General features: G+C 38.1%; 1 protein-coding gene across 4 annotated transcripts in view; it reads left to right on the top strand.

The window, feature by feature from the left end:
* Nucleotides 1–19,154, top strand: part of LOC144372595 (transport and Golgi organization protein 1 homolog) — an 84,452-nt gene that overhangs the window by 21,206 nt on the left and 44,092 nt on the right. For 2 of the 4 annotated variants that reach the window (XM_078035938.1, XM_078035941.1), the window contains exons 1-2: nt 201–317; nt 14,107–14,240. In XM_078035938.1, the coding sequence (XP_077892064.1) occupies nt 14,112–14,240 (129 nt within the window). In that variant the 5' untranslated portion in view covers nt 201–317; nt 14,107–14,111. Of the gene's footprint in view, nt 1–198; nt 318–14,106; nt 14,241–19,154 lie in introns of those variants that run through there. The other 2 variants (XM_078035940.1, XM_078035939.1) reach the window with 2 other exon arrangements.

The raw sequence follows: 19,154 nt of genomic DNA on the forward strand, positions 1-19,154 counted from the left end.
TGACTTGTTTGTACCAGTAGGTCTACCTAAAACGAAAAGGGATTTTATGCAGTCAAATTTTTTTATTATCCATTTAAATATAATTCTTTATTTCTTTATGTTTGTCAAGAAGTAAATATATTTAAGATAACAATGAAAAATAATAAAAGAATGACAAGTATAGGAACCTAATGATGACTTACACTTTTTGATTATAGACTTGAGATTCATCTAAAATGACAATGCAATCCCTAGCTATTGCAACAGAAATCTTAACCTCTGAGTGAAAAAAAAAGAGGGATGTTGAGATACCTTCAATCATCTTTTCTCACTTCTGCGTAAGTACCAAGAGAGGTTGGCCAAAAATATTTTAAAACCTAAAACATACTATTAAACGTGGCTTTTCTTTAAAATAAGTGCAAGTATATGATATGGCCTGGTGTTAATTTACAATCCCTACTTTCTTATGCTGCGACTGTCTTTAAATGTGCCCAGTTTGAACTGAGATGTGCCATAAGTCAGATATCAAAGACTTATTATGAAGAATGTAAAATAACAGTTATATTTTTATTTTGATTACAAGTTAAAAGGATGACATTTTAAATATATTGAATTATGTAAAATGTGTTATTAAATGAAGCTCATCTGTCTTATTTTTTAAAATATGACTTCTGGAAAATTTAATTTACATGTAGAGTTAATATTATATTTCTATTGGTGGTTCTAAGGGATCAGTGAGAAATAAGAGAAAGATCATGTTCAGATTCTCTATTTCATCATTTGGGTTTGATGTCATTCACTGATCTTCTTATGTATTCCAAACCATTTCAAATTTCATGTGGATTTGGGTAAGACTGAGCTTTCATACTAATCACAGAGAACTTACTTTCCCATATATGTTTGTTCAGTGTCCCCCACTGAGTATAGTCTTCATAATAGTGTTTATGGTCCTGTTTCTAATTTTATACTGCTTGCATCAGTTAAAATGCTGAAGATTCAGGAGGGTTTGCTTTGCTTCGGTGTATGCTCTGGTAGACTATATGTTATCCCGAAGAACATATTTTCTTCTCCACTCTCCCTGTCTCCTCCAAGAGGTGCTTGTGATCTTCCAAGCACACTTTGGGAGGATGTTATCAGCCTTACTTTGTTTCAGTGAGAAGAGAACAGTTTCCAGAGTAGGAACTATCTAAAAATGTCTCCTTAGTAATGAAAGCATTTATTGCCAAGACTTTTGTTGCTTTGTCAATTGTCTATATTGGCTGTAACCGCCAGGATTTTGCTGTTTAATTATTTAAACCACATAAATGGGCAATCTTTCATATATTATCTCTATTTCTTCTTTAAAAATGAATTATAAAATTTTAACTTTGACCCATATTTGTATAGATGAAATATCTGAGACTCAGAAAAGTTAATGATTTGCCTATAGTCACACAATTAGACTTCTGACTACAATTCTTTTGGCTGTATTCCTTATTTCTGCTGTTGTTCTGGTAAGGAAGTAATTTATATTTCTGAAAACTAAATGGATAAAGCCCAACAGTGCACTGTGGAAATTGAGATGTGCAGGCCACAAGTCCCCAATGTCTGTTCTGCATTTATTTCAACACACCAAATATTTGACCTCCGTGAAAAGAATGCCAAGGTAAATTAGGCAGAACCAGAAACAGGAACTCATATACATGCCATATATTAGTGGCAATTTCAGATGTTTGAGTTTCTTTCTTTGTACAGTTGAAAGTGGAATAATATTTGTCAGGGCTAGACAAACAGTAGATGCTGGCAGAAGACCTTGCCTTGTATATGACTCACTTCCATTAGTACAGTACAGTTCAACATGACTTTTTAATTGTGGGGAGTGCCTCAGCCCTACTCATCATGCCCAGCCTAGACCTCCATCTTCCCTGGATTTAAGGACAAGATACTTGTTTAAATTCCACTTAAGTTATATGATCCCTTTACTTAAAGTCCAATAAATGTTTTATGCATTTTTATTCTATTAAGTCTAAATCCTTATGCTTGATTTTCAAGGAATTTCATAATCTGACCTAAGCACACAAATATGTCATCCTTTATAGAATCCTTTCCTCTTAGCAAAATGAGGTGTCCTTACTGTCCTTTAAACATACTTTTTTCTGCTGAGTCTTTTATGCTGTTTAATTCACTTGCCTTTTATTCTCTTTTTAGAATCTGAATCCTATGTACTTATCCAGGTCTAGCTCAAATCCCAAGACTCATCTCTTACTTTTAACTCTTTAGTGTTTACAATTTGTACCAAAATACATTTTAGTATTTATTTTGTGGCAGGGTAGGGCCCTTGCCACCCTCCCACTACAGTAACTTTTACCAAGGAAGAAACTGGTGTTACCAAGAAAGACCTGTTTATAATTTAGGAGTTCCCATTCTCGAGAGTATAATGAGGATCTAGAGTCACCTCCACCCTTGGAGATAGATCCAAGATTGGCGTCCTTCGGCACAGGTGTAAAGGTTGATCCATTGCCTAAATCTCTTACATTGGCACAGAGGATGATGTACACACACACACACACACACACACACACACACACACACAGATGCCAAAACTCAGGAAGGAAGGAAGGAAGGAAGGAAGGAAGGAAGGAAGGAAGGAAGGGAGGGCGGGCGGGAAGGAAGGAAAGAAAGAAAGGTGGGCGGGCGGGGGGGAAAGAAGGAAGGAGACCCTTTGAAATCCATTGAGAAATGATACTGTTCTGGTCAACCTCACAGAAAATGGATATTTCTTGTCATTTTCTGACTTACCATATTGTGACCAAGCATAGTGCTATTATTTTATTTTTCTACTAAGACCTTTACTAGGATTCACCTGGTTTATAACTTTCTACCTTTAAATATAACTGAATCTGCTGGAAGGTGGTGGCAGAGTCTGTAATCCCAGATATTCAGGAGGCTGAGGCTGGAGGATCGCAAGTTTGAGGTAAACTTGGGGAACTGAGCCAGACTCTGTTTCAAAATAAAAACTAAACTGGGCATGGTGGCACACATCTGTAATCCCAGTGGCTCAGAATTGTGAAACAGGAGAATTGGGATTTCAAAGCCAACCGTAGCAACTTAATGAAGCCCTGAGTAACTCATTGGGACCTATCTCTAAATAAAATACAAAAGAGGGCTGGGGATGTGGCCCAGTGGTTTAGTTCCCAAGAGTTTCATCTCTGATAGCAAAAAAAAATTAATAATAAATGAATAAATAAAATAAAAAGGGCTGGGGATGTAGCTCAGCAGTAGAGCACCCCTGGATATTTGTACTAGGGAGTACAAAAAAAAAAAAGAATTTTCAATACATATTACTTTTTGTCTAGTTTATTTCATTCAGAATCTCCCTGTTTTTGCTATTATCAATTGTTCTTTATTCTTGCTAAGTATGTTTCCAAAATTTATTATCTATTTTCCTATTGATATACATTGGGGATTTTTTTTAAGTAAACCAGGTTATATTTATACAGTGGAAAATTATTAAGCAATGAAAATAAGAAGTACATTCACATTCAACAACTTGGATAAATCTTATAAAAATACATATGGAGCTAAAAAAGCCACATACCAAAGAACACATGTGTATGATTACACTGTATAAAGTAACAAAACAGCCAAAACTAATCCTTGTTATTAGAAGTTAAAATAGTGCCTAACTCTGGGGGAGTGGAGGGAATAATTAGGGGAGCAATGAGAAAGGGCTCATGAAAGTGCATTTGATGTCCAATTTCTTGACCTGGGTTAGGGTTCAGTGGATATGTTTACTTTGTGATAATTCATTGTGCTATACGTGATTTTCTTTTGTCTGTTATATTTAATAAAAGAGAAGCTCTATTAACAGTAAAAAAAATCAATCTCTACATTCATGTAATAGTTAGTAATCAAATGTCTACTATATGGTTAATATGAGTATAAGGGTTCTGAGGCATGTAAGACAGACATGTTCCCACAGTCCAACATTGGGGATTTTTTGACTATTACAAATAAAACCACCATGAATAGTTGTGCACAAGTCTCAGTGTGGATGTATGCTTTTATTTCTCTGGAGTAAATATCTCGACAGATGTGATTTAATTTTTAAAGCAACCGCCAAACAGTTTTCTAACAGTTTGTGCCATTGTTTATACTACTTGTTATAGTCTGCAGTTCTAAGAGAGATACCATAGTCTTCATCTTTGTCAACATTTGTTATGATGAGTCTTAAATTTTGTCCATCCTACTGTATGTGTAATAACATTGCAGTTTTGATTTACATTTCAACTTATGTTGGATATCCTTTCATGTGCACATTCACCATATTTGTGTCTACTTTGGTGAAGAAAAAAAGTCTTCTGCCCATCTTTTCAAATTGGGTGATTTTTCTTATTAATAAGTTGTAAGAATCATTTGTATATCCTAGATATCATTCTCTTGAGAGAGATATGTTTTGCCAATACTTTTTCCTAGTCTGTCAGCTTACCTTTCCATTTCCATAACAATGAATATACAATAGACAAAGTTTGTTGTTGTTGTTGTTTTTGGTACTGGGGATTGAACTCAGGGTCATACCACCACTGAGCCACGTCCCCAGTCCTATTTAGTATTTTATTTAGAGACAGGGTCTCACTGAGTTGCTTAGTGCCTCACTTTTGCTGAGGCTGGCTTTGAACTTGCAATCCCCCTGCCTCAGCCTTTTGAGCCACTGGTATTACAGGTATGCACCACCACGCCCAGCATGAGACAAAGTTTTTGAGGAGAGAGAGGAAAAAAGAGCATGAGGCAGAGAGAGCTAGTTAGTTTTAAAAGCCTCTGCCAAGCAGCTTTTTATATTTTCTTCCAGAAGTTGTATAGGTTTAGCTGCTACATTTAGGTCTGTAGTCTATTCCTACCAGTAGTGTGTGAGGGCTCCCATTGATCCACATCCTTGCCAACTTATTATTATCTTTTTGATTATAACCATCTTGATAGATGTGAAGTAGTATCTCACTGAGGTTGTACATTTCCCTAATGGTGCTGGGTATACTTTCATTTGCTTATTTGCTTTTGAATATTTTCTTTGGAGAAATGTCTATTCTAATTTCTTGCCATTTGTCTTTTCATATTGAACAATAAGAATTGCTTGTATATTCTAGGTAGTTATATTCTAACTACATGAATTGTAAATGTTTTCTTCTATGATTGTGTTTTCACTTTCTTCGATGGTAGCCTTTAAAAGTTTTAAATTTGATGAAGTTCATTACTTTATTATTTTTTCTTTTGGTGCTTGGGCCTTTGGTGTCTTAAATACAAAGTCATTGTCTACCCCAAGACTTACCTATGCTTTCTTACATTTAGTTTTGGTTCTTACATATATATGTGTTGTCCATTTTGAATTCTTACATTTATGTCTGTGGTCCATTTTGAGGTAATTTTTATGTGGGGTAGGGCTTAACTTAATTCTTTTGCATTAAAGACTATATCATTTTGAAATATATTTTCATTTGGAATGCAATTCTAGGATATCAGTTTTTTTTCTTTCAGAACTTGAAAATGTTGATGTACTGTTTTCTGGTTTGCATGGTTCTTGAATGAATTTTGACATTTTACTTTCACTCCTTTGTACATAATGGTATCTGTTTTCTGTAGATGCTTTTCAATTTTTTTCTTAGCACTGGTTTTAAGCATTTAGTGTAAATTTGTGTCATCTTTATCATTTTTCTTATTCATTGAGCTTTTTGAATCTGAGTGTTCATCAGTTATAGAACATTTTTATTTATTATTTCTTCAAATGTGTTTTTCCCACCTCTTTTAGGAACTACCGTAACATATATATTGGACTGGTTGAAGCTGTGCATACTGATGCTTTGTTCAATTCAGTCTCTTTCTCCGTGTTTGATTTTGGAGTCTTTATCACTGCATATTCAGTTTGCTGATATTGACTTCTTCAATGTTGAATCTGCTGTTAATCTCATTCAGTGTAATTTTCACCTTAGCCATTGTTTTATCTGATTTTATCTAATTTTATCTAATTCAGACATTTTTATATCTTCTTTTTCTCCTTTACATGCTTATGCTTTTCCATAGCATCTTGAACATATGGTATACAACTGTATTAATGTCCTTGTATAATAACTCTATCACAGTGTAATTAGTGATCATTTTTATTAATTTTCTTTTCAACATGGGTTATATTTTCCTCGCTCTTTGCATGCCTCATACATTTTTATTGGATTCCAAACATTGTGAATTTACCTTGTTCAGTACTGGATATTTTGTATTCTTTTAAATATTCTTGAGCTGTGTACAGCTTTTTGCTGAAGTATCTTGGAAACATTTTGCATTCTTTTAAATATTCTTGAGCTGTGTACAGCTTTTTTTCTGAACTATCTTGGAAACATTTTTATCTTTTTAAGATTCTGCTAGACAGGAGTTACCTTCAATCTTGGGCTATTTTGTCCCTTTTACTGACTATGTTACTTGATGCCCTTTTATTATAGATTTTCCATTCTAGCTGGTGATTACAAAAATTGATCTGCATGCCAACAATCACCACCACCTTCCATTCTGTTCCTTTCTGAAGGTTCTTTCTCTGGCCTTACATGTGAGCCCACTGTTACATAGCCACAGACTTCAGGGGAACCCTCCATAGATGTCTAGAGAGCTAGTGCATGTACACACTCTCCCTGCCTCTGAAGTTCTCTACTGTCTCCTTTATTCTGCTCTGGGACTTTTAGCTGCATCAGTCTTTTCAGACTTTAAAATCCATCTCTTCAACTCAGGAGATTTTCTATTTGAGTTTCCCTTCTCTGGATGTGGCCTGAAAAATTATTTCCAGGGAGTAAATTGGGATAATTCTAGCACTCATCTCTCATGCCTAACTTTATCTTAGAGGTCACTCTTATGCTGCTTATTATCTAATATCTGAGAACTGTTGTTTGTATTTTGTCCACTTTTTTTTCCAATGTTTCATATGCGAGGGTAAATCTGTTGCCCCTCTTGGAGAAATTTAGTCTTCCATAAATGTTTAACACTATTCTCTGGCACATCATTTACAATAGATGAGGTTCTTCCTGGTAACAGCAGCGGTAGGCCTACTGAATGCTCCTAGGCAAGTGCCTTCACAAATTTCCAATGGTATATGTTATTATGCTGCCAATTATTTGTTTCAGATATGTTTTTCTTGTCTCATTTAGATTGTACTCTGACATTAGGAACCCTTCATATCTTAGAATTTTATGTCCCCTCCACCCAAACTGGTCACATTTATCTTTAACAATTACTCAACCCTTACCCCGTAAGAATTCCCTTTGAGGTATTAAAGAATAATTCACTTGAGATTATTTATCTCCATGCCAACAATCACCACCACATTCTATCCTGTTCCTTTTCTGAAGGTTTTTAATATAACCTTATATTAAACATGTTAAACATCAATGCCACATATTTAAATGCTATGAGTAAAAGTGAATGCTGATTCATCCACTAATTGTATGTATCCTGGTAGAAAGAACTACCACTACCTTATTGTGGCCAGTTGAGAAATTTTCTTCTCATTATCCACCAGACTAGTTAATATGTCTTTAAGGCAATAAGTTTAAAAAATAATACTGATAAATCAAAATATTGAAAACTCTACAAACTAAGCAGCTAGTTCTTCAGTAACTGGAAGCACTGACTATGCATATAAAAGTATATCTGATTATGAGTCAAAGTAAATATCAAGAAGGTAATATGCAATTAGATCATTTTGCTCTTCTGATTTTTCCACCAATGAATTATCATTAATTTCTATTCTACAATAAGAAAAAATCTAAACATACCATATTCTATAATAAGAAAAATAAGAAAAAATTAAAACTAGTTTTAAAAGATCTACTTAAATATTCCAGTATCATGTAACCAAACAACTACTCTCCACACAAGTATGTTTTTATTCAACAAACACATTCAGGGGTACATTCCTGGAGTTGAGGATGCATGCTGCTGAGAGGTGGACCTTAAATGCCTTGTTCTCATAGCTTATTTCCTCTCAGTACTATTTATATATGGAGGCTTAATAGTTAATATATGTGTTTAGGTTAATAGTGTAGTATATTTATAATATTATTGGAACCATGAGTTTATCCAACAAATCATTTGTTAACTCTCTCATACATTCTAGGCATTTCCCTAGTCACTGATGTAACAGTAGTGAACAAAACAACTAATTTCCTGCTCCTGTTGGAAATTGTGTTTGAGGTTGGGTCAGAGCAGTCAACTAGATAAACAAATGTAAGGCAAGTGGTAAGAGAAGTCTAAAGTGGTAAGGCAAGTCTGAAGAGAAAGAAAGGCAGGGTAATGGGCTTGATAGTCATGGCAAGAGGCTCTATTTTGTGTAGGATGGCCAGGAAAAGCCTTTATCACATGAAATGCCACTGTTACAGAGACATGATAAAGTGAGGGGGTAGTTAGCTAGTTAGATGATTTGGGCAGTTAAGGTTGAGGCAAAGTTGCAAGTGTAAATGCTCTGAAGCAGGGGTGGGATTGGTGTATTTAAATGGAACTAACAGACAAGAGAAGAATGTTAGGAAATGGGGAGAAGAGGATGAGGGGAGTCGCATTGAATAAGAACAGTCCATAATAAGGCAGGGCAATCCATAATAAAGTCATGGCTTTTTTTCCTTTTTTTTTCCTGATACCAGAGATTGAACCCCCAGGGGCACTTAAACACTGAGCAACACCCACAGTCCTTTTTAAAATATTTTATTTAGAGATAGGGTCCCACTGAGTTGCTTAGGGACTCACTACATTTCTGAGGCTGGCTTTGAACTCAGGATCCTCCTGACAGCCTCCTGAGCTGCTGGGATTACAGATGAGTACGACCAGGCCTGGCTAAAGTCATTGCCTTTTATTTGGAAATGGGAAGCTATAGGAAGATTTTGAGCAGAGAGACACAATCAAATTTATATTTAAGAATATCACTCTAGTTGCCATCAGGACAATAGATATTGGGGAAAATGAGGGCAGAAGCAAGGACAGAAGAAGGCTATGGTAATCATTCAGGTGACTTATGATGTGGGTTTGGCCTGTATATTGGCTTAGCAGATGCAGAGGAGTGGCCAGATTCTGGGCATGTTTCAAATGCTTATTTGGAAAGAAGGAAGTCAGAAAAATAAATAAATAAAGTGCTTTATAATTTATATCAAATTCTAGAAAATGCAAAACAATCTATGATGACAGGAGATGTTTGGAGACAGCCCAGAAAAGGAGAGGGGAGGGATTACAAAGAAGGATGAAATACTTTTTTGATTTTGGTGATAGTCTCATGGGTATATTCATGTCAAAACTTATCAAATCGTACACCTTAAATGTGCAATTTATTGTAGGTCAACTATATCTCAATAAAATTATAAAAATAAAGACATAATATTGTCTAATGGACTGGAGTTGGAATGTGAGAGAAAAGATGGTTTGTAAGTTTTGGGCTTTGAGCACCTGGATAATGGGAATTAAATTGTCATTCTTATTTCTGAGATAGGGAAGACTGAAAGCAGATTTTGAGAGAAAAATGAGTTCAGTTTTCAACATGTTGTTAGAGATGCCTACTAGATACATTTTATAACATAATAAATACATGGTAGAAAAGAAATGAAGAATGACTCAGATAGACAGTTTCTCTGTATGATCCACTGGTTCTCCAGAAAGCGCAGAAGTACACTGGACCAACGGGGACCTCTCATGGCCCTGTAGACAAATGTTTGTGCACACCTTTTTTTCCCATCGTTTTCTTTATTTAACATTATGAACATGGTGGACTACATTCTTTTCTCTAAGTTTTAAAGATTCAGTTAATTTGGAAAACAACTGATGGGTTCATTGTTGGAGGTTGATGAATAACCTTAGCAGAGACTATAGTAACAAGCCCTTGGTCACAGACAAACGAGAATGGCTCCACCCAGGATGGGAGCATTGCAGACACTCTTCCTTGGGCTGGCTAGCTTGTGCCTTTCCCCCCTTAACTGTACATATCAGTAATTCAGCTATATTATGATTTAAATCAGATTTTGCTCCTCTTGTCAGAAAGTACAATTGCTTGTTAGTTGATAGGTTGTGATGAAAAGGAGTCTACTCCTTGGGCTTGATACTTAGCTCCATTACTCACTGGATGTGTGACTGCCTCAATTTACTCTAAAATAAGGATTGGAATAGGACCTACTACTACTGTAAGGTACTATTGTTATGAAGATTAAATAAATTGATATGTATAAAACCTTTAGAATAACAACTGGACATAAAGAAAGCATTCAAGAAATGTTAGCTACTAGCTTTCTTCTCTGACAATCGGTTTTGTCAGTTGGTTTCCACTAAGTTGTGGACTTTTTTGGACCAGGGCCAGATATCTTGTCTTTTGATTTTCATCCACTCCCACACCATGCTAGGGCTTTGTCCAGCGTCTGGCATGAATGGTAGCACAAAATGAGAGGTAAAAATATGCTTTTGAATTAAATAATTTCTTCCCTTACGGATAAAGATAAGAATCTCAAGATCTTAGCCTGAAGACTAATGTCCATCTCTCTGCCCCCACCTGTCCCCGCCTTAAAAAAAAGCAGGCCACTGTCTCCAGTTTACACCCTCACTCACAGTTCCATTCACCTTCCCCTTTCCTAATCAGAGGGATCTTGGGGTGGGGCTTCAAGGAACCTCTAGGAGTTTGAAGGGGAGGGAGCCTGGAACCATAGACTAGCTGTGACAAGTCAGGGGTGGGATTTGGTAGTTCAGTAAAGGAGGTACCAGACCAGGAATGGGGGATGGGAGTGATGGTGGAGTGGGTTAGTTCAGGATGAACCAGAAATGAGACGTTGAGGAAAGCCAGAAAGGACCAGTTGGCGGGGGGGTGGGGGGGTGGGGGGGGTGGGGGTGGGTGACTACTAGAATCATGTGGAGGGTCGCTTGTGAGGGCACAGAAGCAAAGGCAGGTGATTGGACGAGAAGGAGAGACCTAGTTGCCAAGGCAGCGACTAGAGGAGAAGGTCTTCAGTTGAGGAGAAGGTCTGGACTAGAGAAGGACGGAGCTCCAGCTCCGTGCGTTCTCCAGTAGAGTCTGTGGACCGACCCCCAGATATCCCTGCTGAAGTGTCACCCGGGAAAGGCTTAAGCCTTCCCTGGCGCCACCCCTCTGTGCTTGGCTACCCACACGCCCCCTGAGCCCCACCTCCTACGTGCCCACAGACGCCTGCCGCAGCCTACTCCACCGGCTCACCCAGGTGACCACAACATGGCTGTGGCGCAGGTGCTGGTCTTCTGGCTGTTCATGGTGCTCTTCTGGCTGTTCGTTCTGCGGCCCAACTGGAGAGTGCCGGGCCAACCAGACCCGAGCACCGGCCAGCGCTGGTCGAAACACAAACTCTGTGCAGACGACGAATGCAGCAGTGAGTGTGCAGGCGGGCGGGCAGCCTAGGGTCTCCACTGTGGCTCTTTGGGGCCGCATGGGGCTCCAATCTCCCGGTCCCCAGCCCCGAGGGCTGGGTGAGGGGGGTCGCAGGATGACGGGTGGGGAGCAGGAGTGACAGAGCCTCGGGACCCTGCGTGTGTCCCCTCTGGCTCTGCTGGCGCCCCAGCCAGCCCGCTCGGGTTGTGGGGGGCTTTGACTCCCACTTGTTGCCAGCGTTTTATTTTTCTCTACTGAATGAGGCGGGGGTTGGGAAACACGATTCCCCAGGGACAGCTCTCAGTTTATTCCCTTCCAGGATTCGCCTAGGATTTCAGTGTGTGATGGGGTTGTGCCCACGCTGTAGCAGAGCGCTTTTCTGCCCCCTCTACAGGGACCTGGGCCGGTGCAGTATCAGGGCAGATGCTCTCCAGGGCTCGGTGGCCCTAATTCCCGCGGCAGGCTGATGGTGGGGCTCCTTGGGAAAGGCTCACTGGCCCCTTCGTCCTTTTGCTGCACTGGGGATTGGGCTGGTTTTGCCTTTTAACAGGGACTAGAGTTTAGGCTTGGGAAGAGCACCGAGTCCAGGCACGCAATGTGTTCCGAGGTCTCTGCCCCGACTCTGCTTCAATCCTGTCATTTCTGTGCATAGAAGCCTCCCTTCATATTTGAGGTAGGGTAGCAGGTGGGCCAATAATCTTTTGCTTTTGAAAGAGGCCAAGGATCTGCACCAGCCACCTGGGAACTGCAGCCTCTTCTGTGCGCAGGAAGCGGACAGAATTGCTTCCCAGTCCTGGATTGGAGGTGGGCAGTGGGGAGGATGTAGCCATTCAGATTCAGATGAAGAGGTTTGTTGCAATAACAATAATAAATACTCCAAGATTTTTATAAGCCAATTCAGTTTTAGACTCAGTCACTAGTGTTGTTGGAACCTCTTTCCTCTATATATTTATTGGCCCAGAATACTTCTTATGGACTCCCGCTTGGTTTCTAGTAACCTTGCAACTTGATGACCGTGTTGTCCATAAATTGTAAGCAGAACATATTTTAAAATATTCATGCTAAAAAGGCCAAGAAGTCTACCATTGAGCTCTTTATGCCTAAATTGGTGTTACCAAAACCAAATTTTGTAATTTGAATTGTTTGTTCCACTCCAATAAAGAAAAAAGATGTCTCCAATATATGTTAAGAAGTTCCTAGAGGTAATCCTAAGGCTGGAATAAATAAACACTCAGAGAAGCAAAGCAGCTGCCATGATATTTTCTTTCATTTTTGCTATTCTTTGCTATTGAGCGCTATCCTACGTGGGATACCTGGACAGTCTCATCACTGATGCTTCGTCAGTACTAAGACATGGTATTGGTTAGGTTCAGTGGGGTAACATAACTTGAGAAATGGCCTGTGTCCAAACAGATGTGACCAAAAACAACAGGTGGGTCTGTGTTGTGTTGTAGGAAGTAGTGAGGTGTGTATGTAAGGTGTCCTTGTGTGCCTTCCAAATAAGTGCTCCAAAAAAAAAAAAAGAACTAAATAGGTGCTCCATAGTATGCATTATGTTGTCACCTAATATATTACTTATTTGTAAATCCTCTATGACCTAAGGGGGAACAAGAGAAACATTGCCATTTCCACTTGTGATGAGAATTCCCCACCTTAAAGTGTCTCTCACCTTCAACTTGGCCTCTTAATTATATATGAATTAGGATGCTGACAGTTCTGAAAATAGTCCTATTTTAGCTTCAAAAAAACAAGTTACCCTCTCCAAATCTGTGTTTGTTCCTCAGACATATATTTTTATAAAACAAACATTCTTGTGTATTTTACTGCTAATTGGCTTTTAGAAAAAGTGTTATATCCATTTCTTTGTGCTTTTTACATACATCTATTGTCCATTTCATCTTAAATCAGAAACTGTCTATTTGGTCAACCAAAAGAAAAATGTTGCTTCTACCAGTTTCTAGATCAATTGTGGTCCTAGTCCTGCATTTTAAGCATGAAGGTATTGCCTGACCTTTTCTCATGGTTAAACTTGTTCCTTGTCAGATAGGATACCCACTTTTGATTTTGTTTATTAAAAAAAATACGCATGAGGATGTTTTGAAACAATCTTAATGTTGGATATAGTCAACAATATTTGCTCAGAGAAAATATATTTCCTGGTTATTTACCCAGATCCTGAACCCAGAGACAGCAACTCTGCTGCAAATGAAATTGACAGTGTTTATAGCTGCATGGTAGCACTTGCAGCCACTTAAAGGTAATGTCTTTTAGCAGTTAGTTCAAGTTAATTAACCCCTTGGGGGTTCCTGGATATTCTAACCTCTTCCCTATTACCTCTGCATGAAGCCATACTTAAGCCTGTCCATGTCTACACTTGGATTTACATATTTGCAAAATGAAGCTTTCTATGATTATGAAACAGAAAAAAAATTGAGGCCTGCAAGAACCAAGAGTTTCACTGAAACCAGCTATGGTTGGTGGTAGCCACTTTGCTTTTTATTTCTCAGCACAGAGAAAAATAGAGAAGCTTTCTTTTCCCTCGTCTAATTGCAGGGAATATTGTATTTTATAGCAATAAAATCTCTAAGGATTTTAGATACTTTGAGCAGGTGAATTAAAAGTGATTCCAGAGAGTACTGGAAAAACTTGATTTTTGTTCATAGTGGGATTTATATTTCCTGATGAGTCAATATGGACTGTGAAAAATCAAATCCTAATGTTTGTTTTTTTCTTTTTTCAATGTTCATATACAGTGTTAATGTATCGAGGTGAAGCTGTTGAAGATTTCACAGGACCAGATTGTCGCTTTGTTAATTTTAAAAAAGGTGACCCTGTATATGTCTACTATAAACTTGCAGAGGTATCACCAGAACTTTGGGCCGGAAGTGTAAGTAAAAGTTTGACAGGTGTTATATTCTTACTTTTGATGGGTAGCAGTGTAGATTTAAATGACTGATTTCTTGGGGTCTTTGTAGAGTTAACCTGACCTCTTTGCCAGGCCCTGTGCTCCTAACACACCTTAGGCCTGGCACAGCATAGAAAGTCAGGAGACTTTCTGAAACAGAACTGAACTGGTTGTGGTTGCTACCCCTCACATCAAGTTCCAGAAGTCTCTACACATCATAAAGGTCATCATGGTGAAAACCTGACAATTCTTAGCTTTGTTGCTTCAAAAGGGAAGGATTCATGGACATTAGAGTTAATCCTGTAAATTAAGTCTGAGATAGTAACTCAGGCATGCATATTTAAAGTTGATTTTTTTGTGTATTTTACCTAATCATTTGTGCTGTTTTTACTCTAAAAAAGCAGAATACTATGTTCATTGTGTGCTTTTTTTCCCCCCTTTTTTTCTTTTTTGCAACTTCTGGGTCATCCATTTCCTGCTTTTCCTATATTCTATGCCTGAAGGTTCCCCCAGGGGTTCTACTTCCAGCCAGTTGTATGGATCTTCTGATGAAAGACATGACATTGTTTATATCATGCTTTGATATTTTAAATGGGGAGATTCACTAGGAGTGTCCTCCTAGTGGCTTATGAGTATTGTCTTTTTCATTTAAAAAAATGTGATATGTGGATTGTTTACGTAAAATAGTAGCAAGGGTCTTTGATGACTGTAGGAATGTTCCAGTTTAGAGACATTCCGGGTTGCATCCTTGAAAGTTCTCACCCTAAATAAAACACCACACAGCAGAAAATAAGACAGAAAATAAGAGTAATCCCTATGGAAAACTAGTTTCATTTTGTTGCCATTTCTGACTCTTAGGGAATGATCTTGAAACATGGTGCCTCTAGGTACAAACTTTATATTTAGACAGAGTCCCAGTTGCAGTACTCCATATAAAGAACCATCTATTGTTTCTTTCAAGTATACCAAATAGGATTGGTAACCTTTAAACTTGGAACTGTTTTTCCATGTACCTAAGTGGCATTTTTCATGTAGTAGTCGTCTTTCTTTCCTTCTTTGAGCTTTTGGATAAATGGGCTTGATTTGCATTTTCTCCTCTCACATTGTAGCCTGTTAACTCTGTTCATCCCTAGGACTCTTGCCATTCTGGGTGGTAGCACTCATCCTGTCTTCCTGAGGAGCCCTGCTTTCAGCACCTGGCCAGAAAGGATCTTTGCCGACTGATGAGTGTTTCGGTGGCACCTTGTTTGCATTGCTCCTCTGGCATTCATTTGTCTTCTTTGCCTTCAGTCAGGTTGTGTTTTATCTTAGCTCCCTATAAAATGAAAAACTCAGTTAGGAAAGGACCCCTGTCTAATCCATCTTCCTTTTGAATATTTTCTTTCAGGGCAGTGGCACTTAAGTACATTTGTTCTGATAGTAGCTTATGCAGAATTTGTTCTCTTGTGGCAGTTCTTGGCTCCCCACCCACAAATCAAATCAACAGCACCTTGGCAGGGATGATGTATGGAAGCAAAATTAGATATAAAAATTATTTCCAGTCATGAGCCTCCATGATTCTGCATCATTTTTTTTCATATCACAAGAAATGGGATAACATCCAGTGTGTAATTATGGAGCTTTATATAATCTATGGTCTCATTTGACACAGATTAAGAAGAGATAAATGTGTTCCCTTTCTCCATACATCTCTGGTTTCTTTCCCTTTTCCAAATTTAACCTTAATAGAATTTTCATCAGAAGGGAAAAGTGTATTTCCCCTCAGACTCGCCTCTCATGTCATAAGTGTTATACTTAAGAAATTAAAAACTCTTTAGTTTTCAAAATGATTCTCCTTTTGAGTTTTCAGTTTTCATTCTGCAATGTGGTTGGTTTTCTAGAGTCTCAGACTTTATCTGCAGTGATGAAACTTTTAATTGCTCCGTCTTATCTAATCTTCATGGCAGTATTCTACCACTAATACTGGCTCTCAGATGGTTTCTAGATATAACAAGAACATTCATGAATGGGGATATTTTAGAGGTAGTGATAAGATGCCTTATTTAATTTTCTTTTTTGGGCATTTGATTTGCCTATCAGTTTCCTTTAATTATTGGCAAGAATCTTCTGTTCCTTTTAGTCAGTAGTTAGTAATAGGAGTGTCTTTCTCAAGGGGAACTTTGTATACCTTTTGTACACTTTATGTAACTTCATATAATTTAAATGTTGGTGCTGAAAATAAATGGGGTTCTTTTCTGCAGAGGATTATTTTGGGTGAAACTGAAGCTTGATATGTGGTTTCATATGCATTATATTGTAATTTTATTTTCTCCCCTGCTGAGGGCCATTGTCAAGTAGGAATGACGCTTCAAATTTTCCTTGCCAGCGTACCCCATGTTAAATGGATTTCGCTGTTGACATTGCATGTAAAGTGACCTTGCTCAAGGACCAAGGCAGATCCGGGTTTAGAGCTGATCAGGTTTGAGGAAGTATCCCACTCCTTAGGGTGTTCCCTGTTTAAGACAAAAGGAGTTTTAGGGAAGTTGGAGTAGGAGTAGGGTTACTCCTACGCTGCTGGGAGTAGGGCGTGCCTGCAGCCTGAGTTCTCCTGGAGAAAAAGTTTTTAGGAGGTGAATTGTTTGGGAGATTGGATTGCCCCTGAACCTGTGTGGAGGCGGTGTGAGTCGGGAATAAAGAATTGCTGTTTGAATCTACAAGGCTGTGAGTGCCTCCTGATTCTGTGCCCAGCCAAGACTGCAGCATTAATTTTCTCCCCCCTTCTGATTAATTAAACAACAAGCAATGTGGCTAAAGGACCGTGCCTGGTAGGTTGTCCAATTCAACATATGATTCTTACCCGTCATGGGAGAACTGACCTTTAGACGTCAGTTTCCTGTCTTGGGTTGAATCCACTGCAACCAGATCAACCCGTCACTGACTACCGGTCCAGCATTCAGCCATGCTTGTGGATAGGCCTAAGCACCAGTGTTGGGGGGGTGAGGTTCTTGCCTCACCTCTGTTGGCCCCCAAATTTAACCTTGGTGCCAGTGGGGGGTGAGGTTCTTGCCTCACCTCTGTTGGCCCCCAAATTTTAGACCATCACTAGTAGAAGGGAGGAGGATACAGAAATGCCACGACACCAAGCCAATTGACGGCTCCTTTGGAAAAATTGTGTCACTGGTGACACCATCAGCAAAGATGCCAGCATTACCACAATTAACATGGGGTGCGCTGGCAAGGAAATTGCATCACTGGTGACACCATCAGCAAGGATATGCCAGCAGTACCACAATTCGCTGTACCAGACGATAGTTCACAATGCATGCAACTCATATATAGTCCAAGCAAGTTCTGCAAGCAGTTCAAATCGGAGGAATCTATCAATATGTCCATTTCCTCCCAAAGTAAATCAAGTCCTTGATTGAGCATTACTTGTTGAGTTATTTTCATTGATGCATCAGTTTATACAGTTTACTGTGATAGCTATCATAGAAGCTGTAGTTTGGTTTTCTTAGTCTTCACTGGCACTGGTATGGAGATGGGAATTCTGGCAATGATGTTAAAGAGACATTATCCTGAACAGAATTATTAAATATAATGAAAAGGAAAAGTGAAAGTAAATAAACAGACCTGTTAATCACCTTTAAAAACAATAGTAAGCAAACAGATCTGTTAACCACCTTTGAAAACAATCATTAACAGCTGTTTACCTAATTTAGATTAAACCACTTAAATCACGTGAATAAAAAAAAAGAAAATTCGGATCCATTTTTTCATGAGCGCTCCTCATATAAAAATATGGACATACACACATACTGACATGCAACACAAAACAGTGCACTCATAACATACAACACATAAGACAATAATAACAGCCTTGTAGCTTTACCTAGGTAAAATCTCCATTACAATGTTTAAAAACTCCACAGTCAAAAAATAAAAGACAGTCAAAAAACAAAGCTGATCAGAAAAACATTAACCTAGGTTTGTATGAGCTCAAAAAATAAAATAGAACTTTATGATGTGGGAAAAATGCAATAATAAAATAGATATTGAAAAAAGGCACCTTGGTTAATCACTGTCGCAGATGTAAGAATAGCCAAGCTGGAGCTCTGGATATCAGCTGTTATGGATTTGAGTCAAATTATCTTCTTTTTGGTCTGTAGAAATTGTTTTAGTTAGTGTCTCTGGAATCTAAATCGGCTGCTGTTCTCCCTGAAACACAAAAACAGAACCCCGAATCCAGACAAACATTGGGTCAGGAGCTTTCCAATGTCCTGTTAGAATATCTTTCCAAAGTACCTTAGGCTTATGTACATTTTTTGGATACATATGTCTTTCCGCAGCATTAAGTCCTGATGAATCCAAATTTAAAAAGTTTAGAGTAAAAAAAGGGTTATTTTAAGTTTATCTTTGGGGGATATATACCCCTTTAAGATCCTTTTAAATTTAAGTCTTTCAAAAGCATTTTGCCTTAGTTTTTAGAATTACTTTAGTCCTTTTAATTTTTAGATGTGGTTTGAAACCATAGTTGTCTTAGCCCTTTGTATTTTCTATCTGAAATACCTTTACTTGACATTTTTAACCATTTTCCATCTTATTTCTATCTTCTAGTTTTCTTCTAAGGTTTTTATATTTACCCTTAGTTGCTTCCTTCTCTCCTAGTTTTCTTTCATTTCCTATTTTGTGGGTATAAAATTCTTGTCTTTCTACATCTTTTTATCTTCCTATATCTTTATCTTTCTACATCTTCTCTTTTTTTTTACCTTTTTGTACTTCTGTTTTTGAAGTTTTCCACTTCAAATTTTTAATCTTCTTTATCTAAATCTTTTATCTTATTATCTTCCCATTTTCATGGGTTATATTTTTTTTTCCTCCATCATGAAGGCATCTTAACCACCTTCAATTTAACCTTTT

Source organism: Ictidomys tridecemlineatus, unplaced genomic scaffold (assembly GCF_052094955.1).
Source record: "Ictidomys tridecemlineatus isolate mIctTri1 unplaced genomic scaffold, mIctTri1.hap1 Scaffold_135, whole genome shotgun sequence".
Lineage (NCBI taxonomy): Eukaryota > Metazoa > Chordata > Mammalia > Rodentia > Sciuridae > Ictidomys > Ictidomys tridecemlineatus.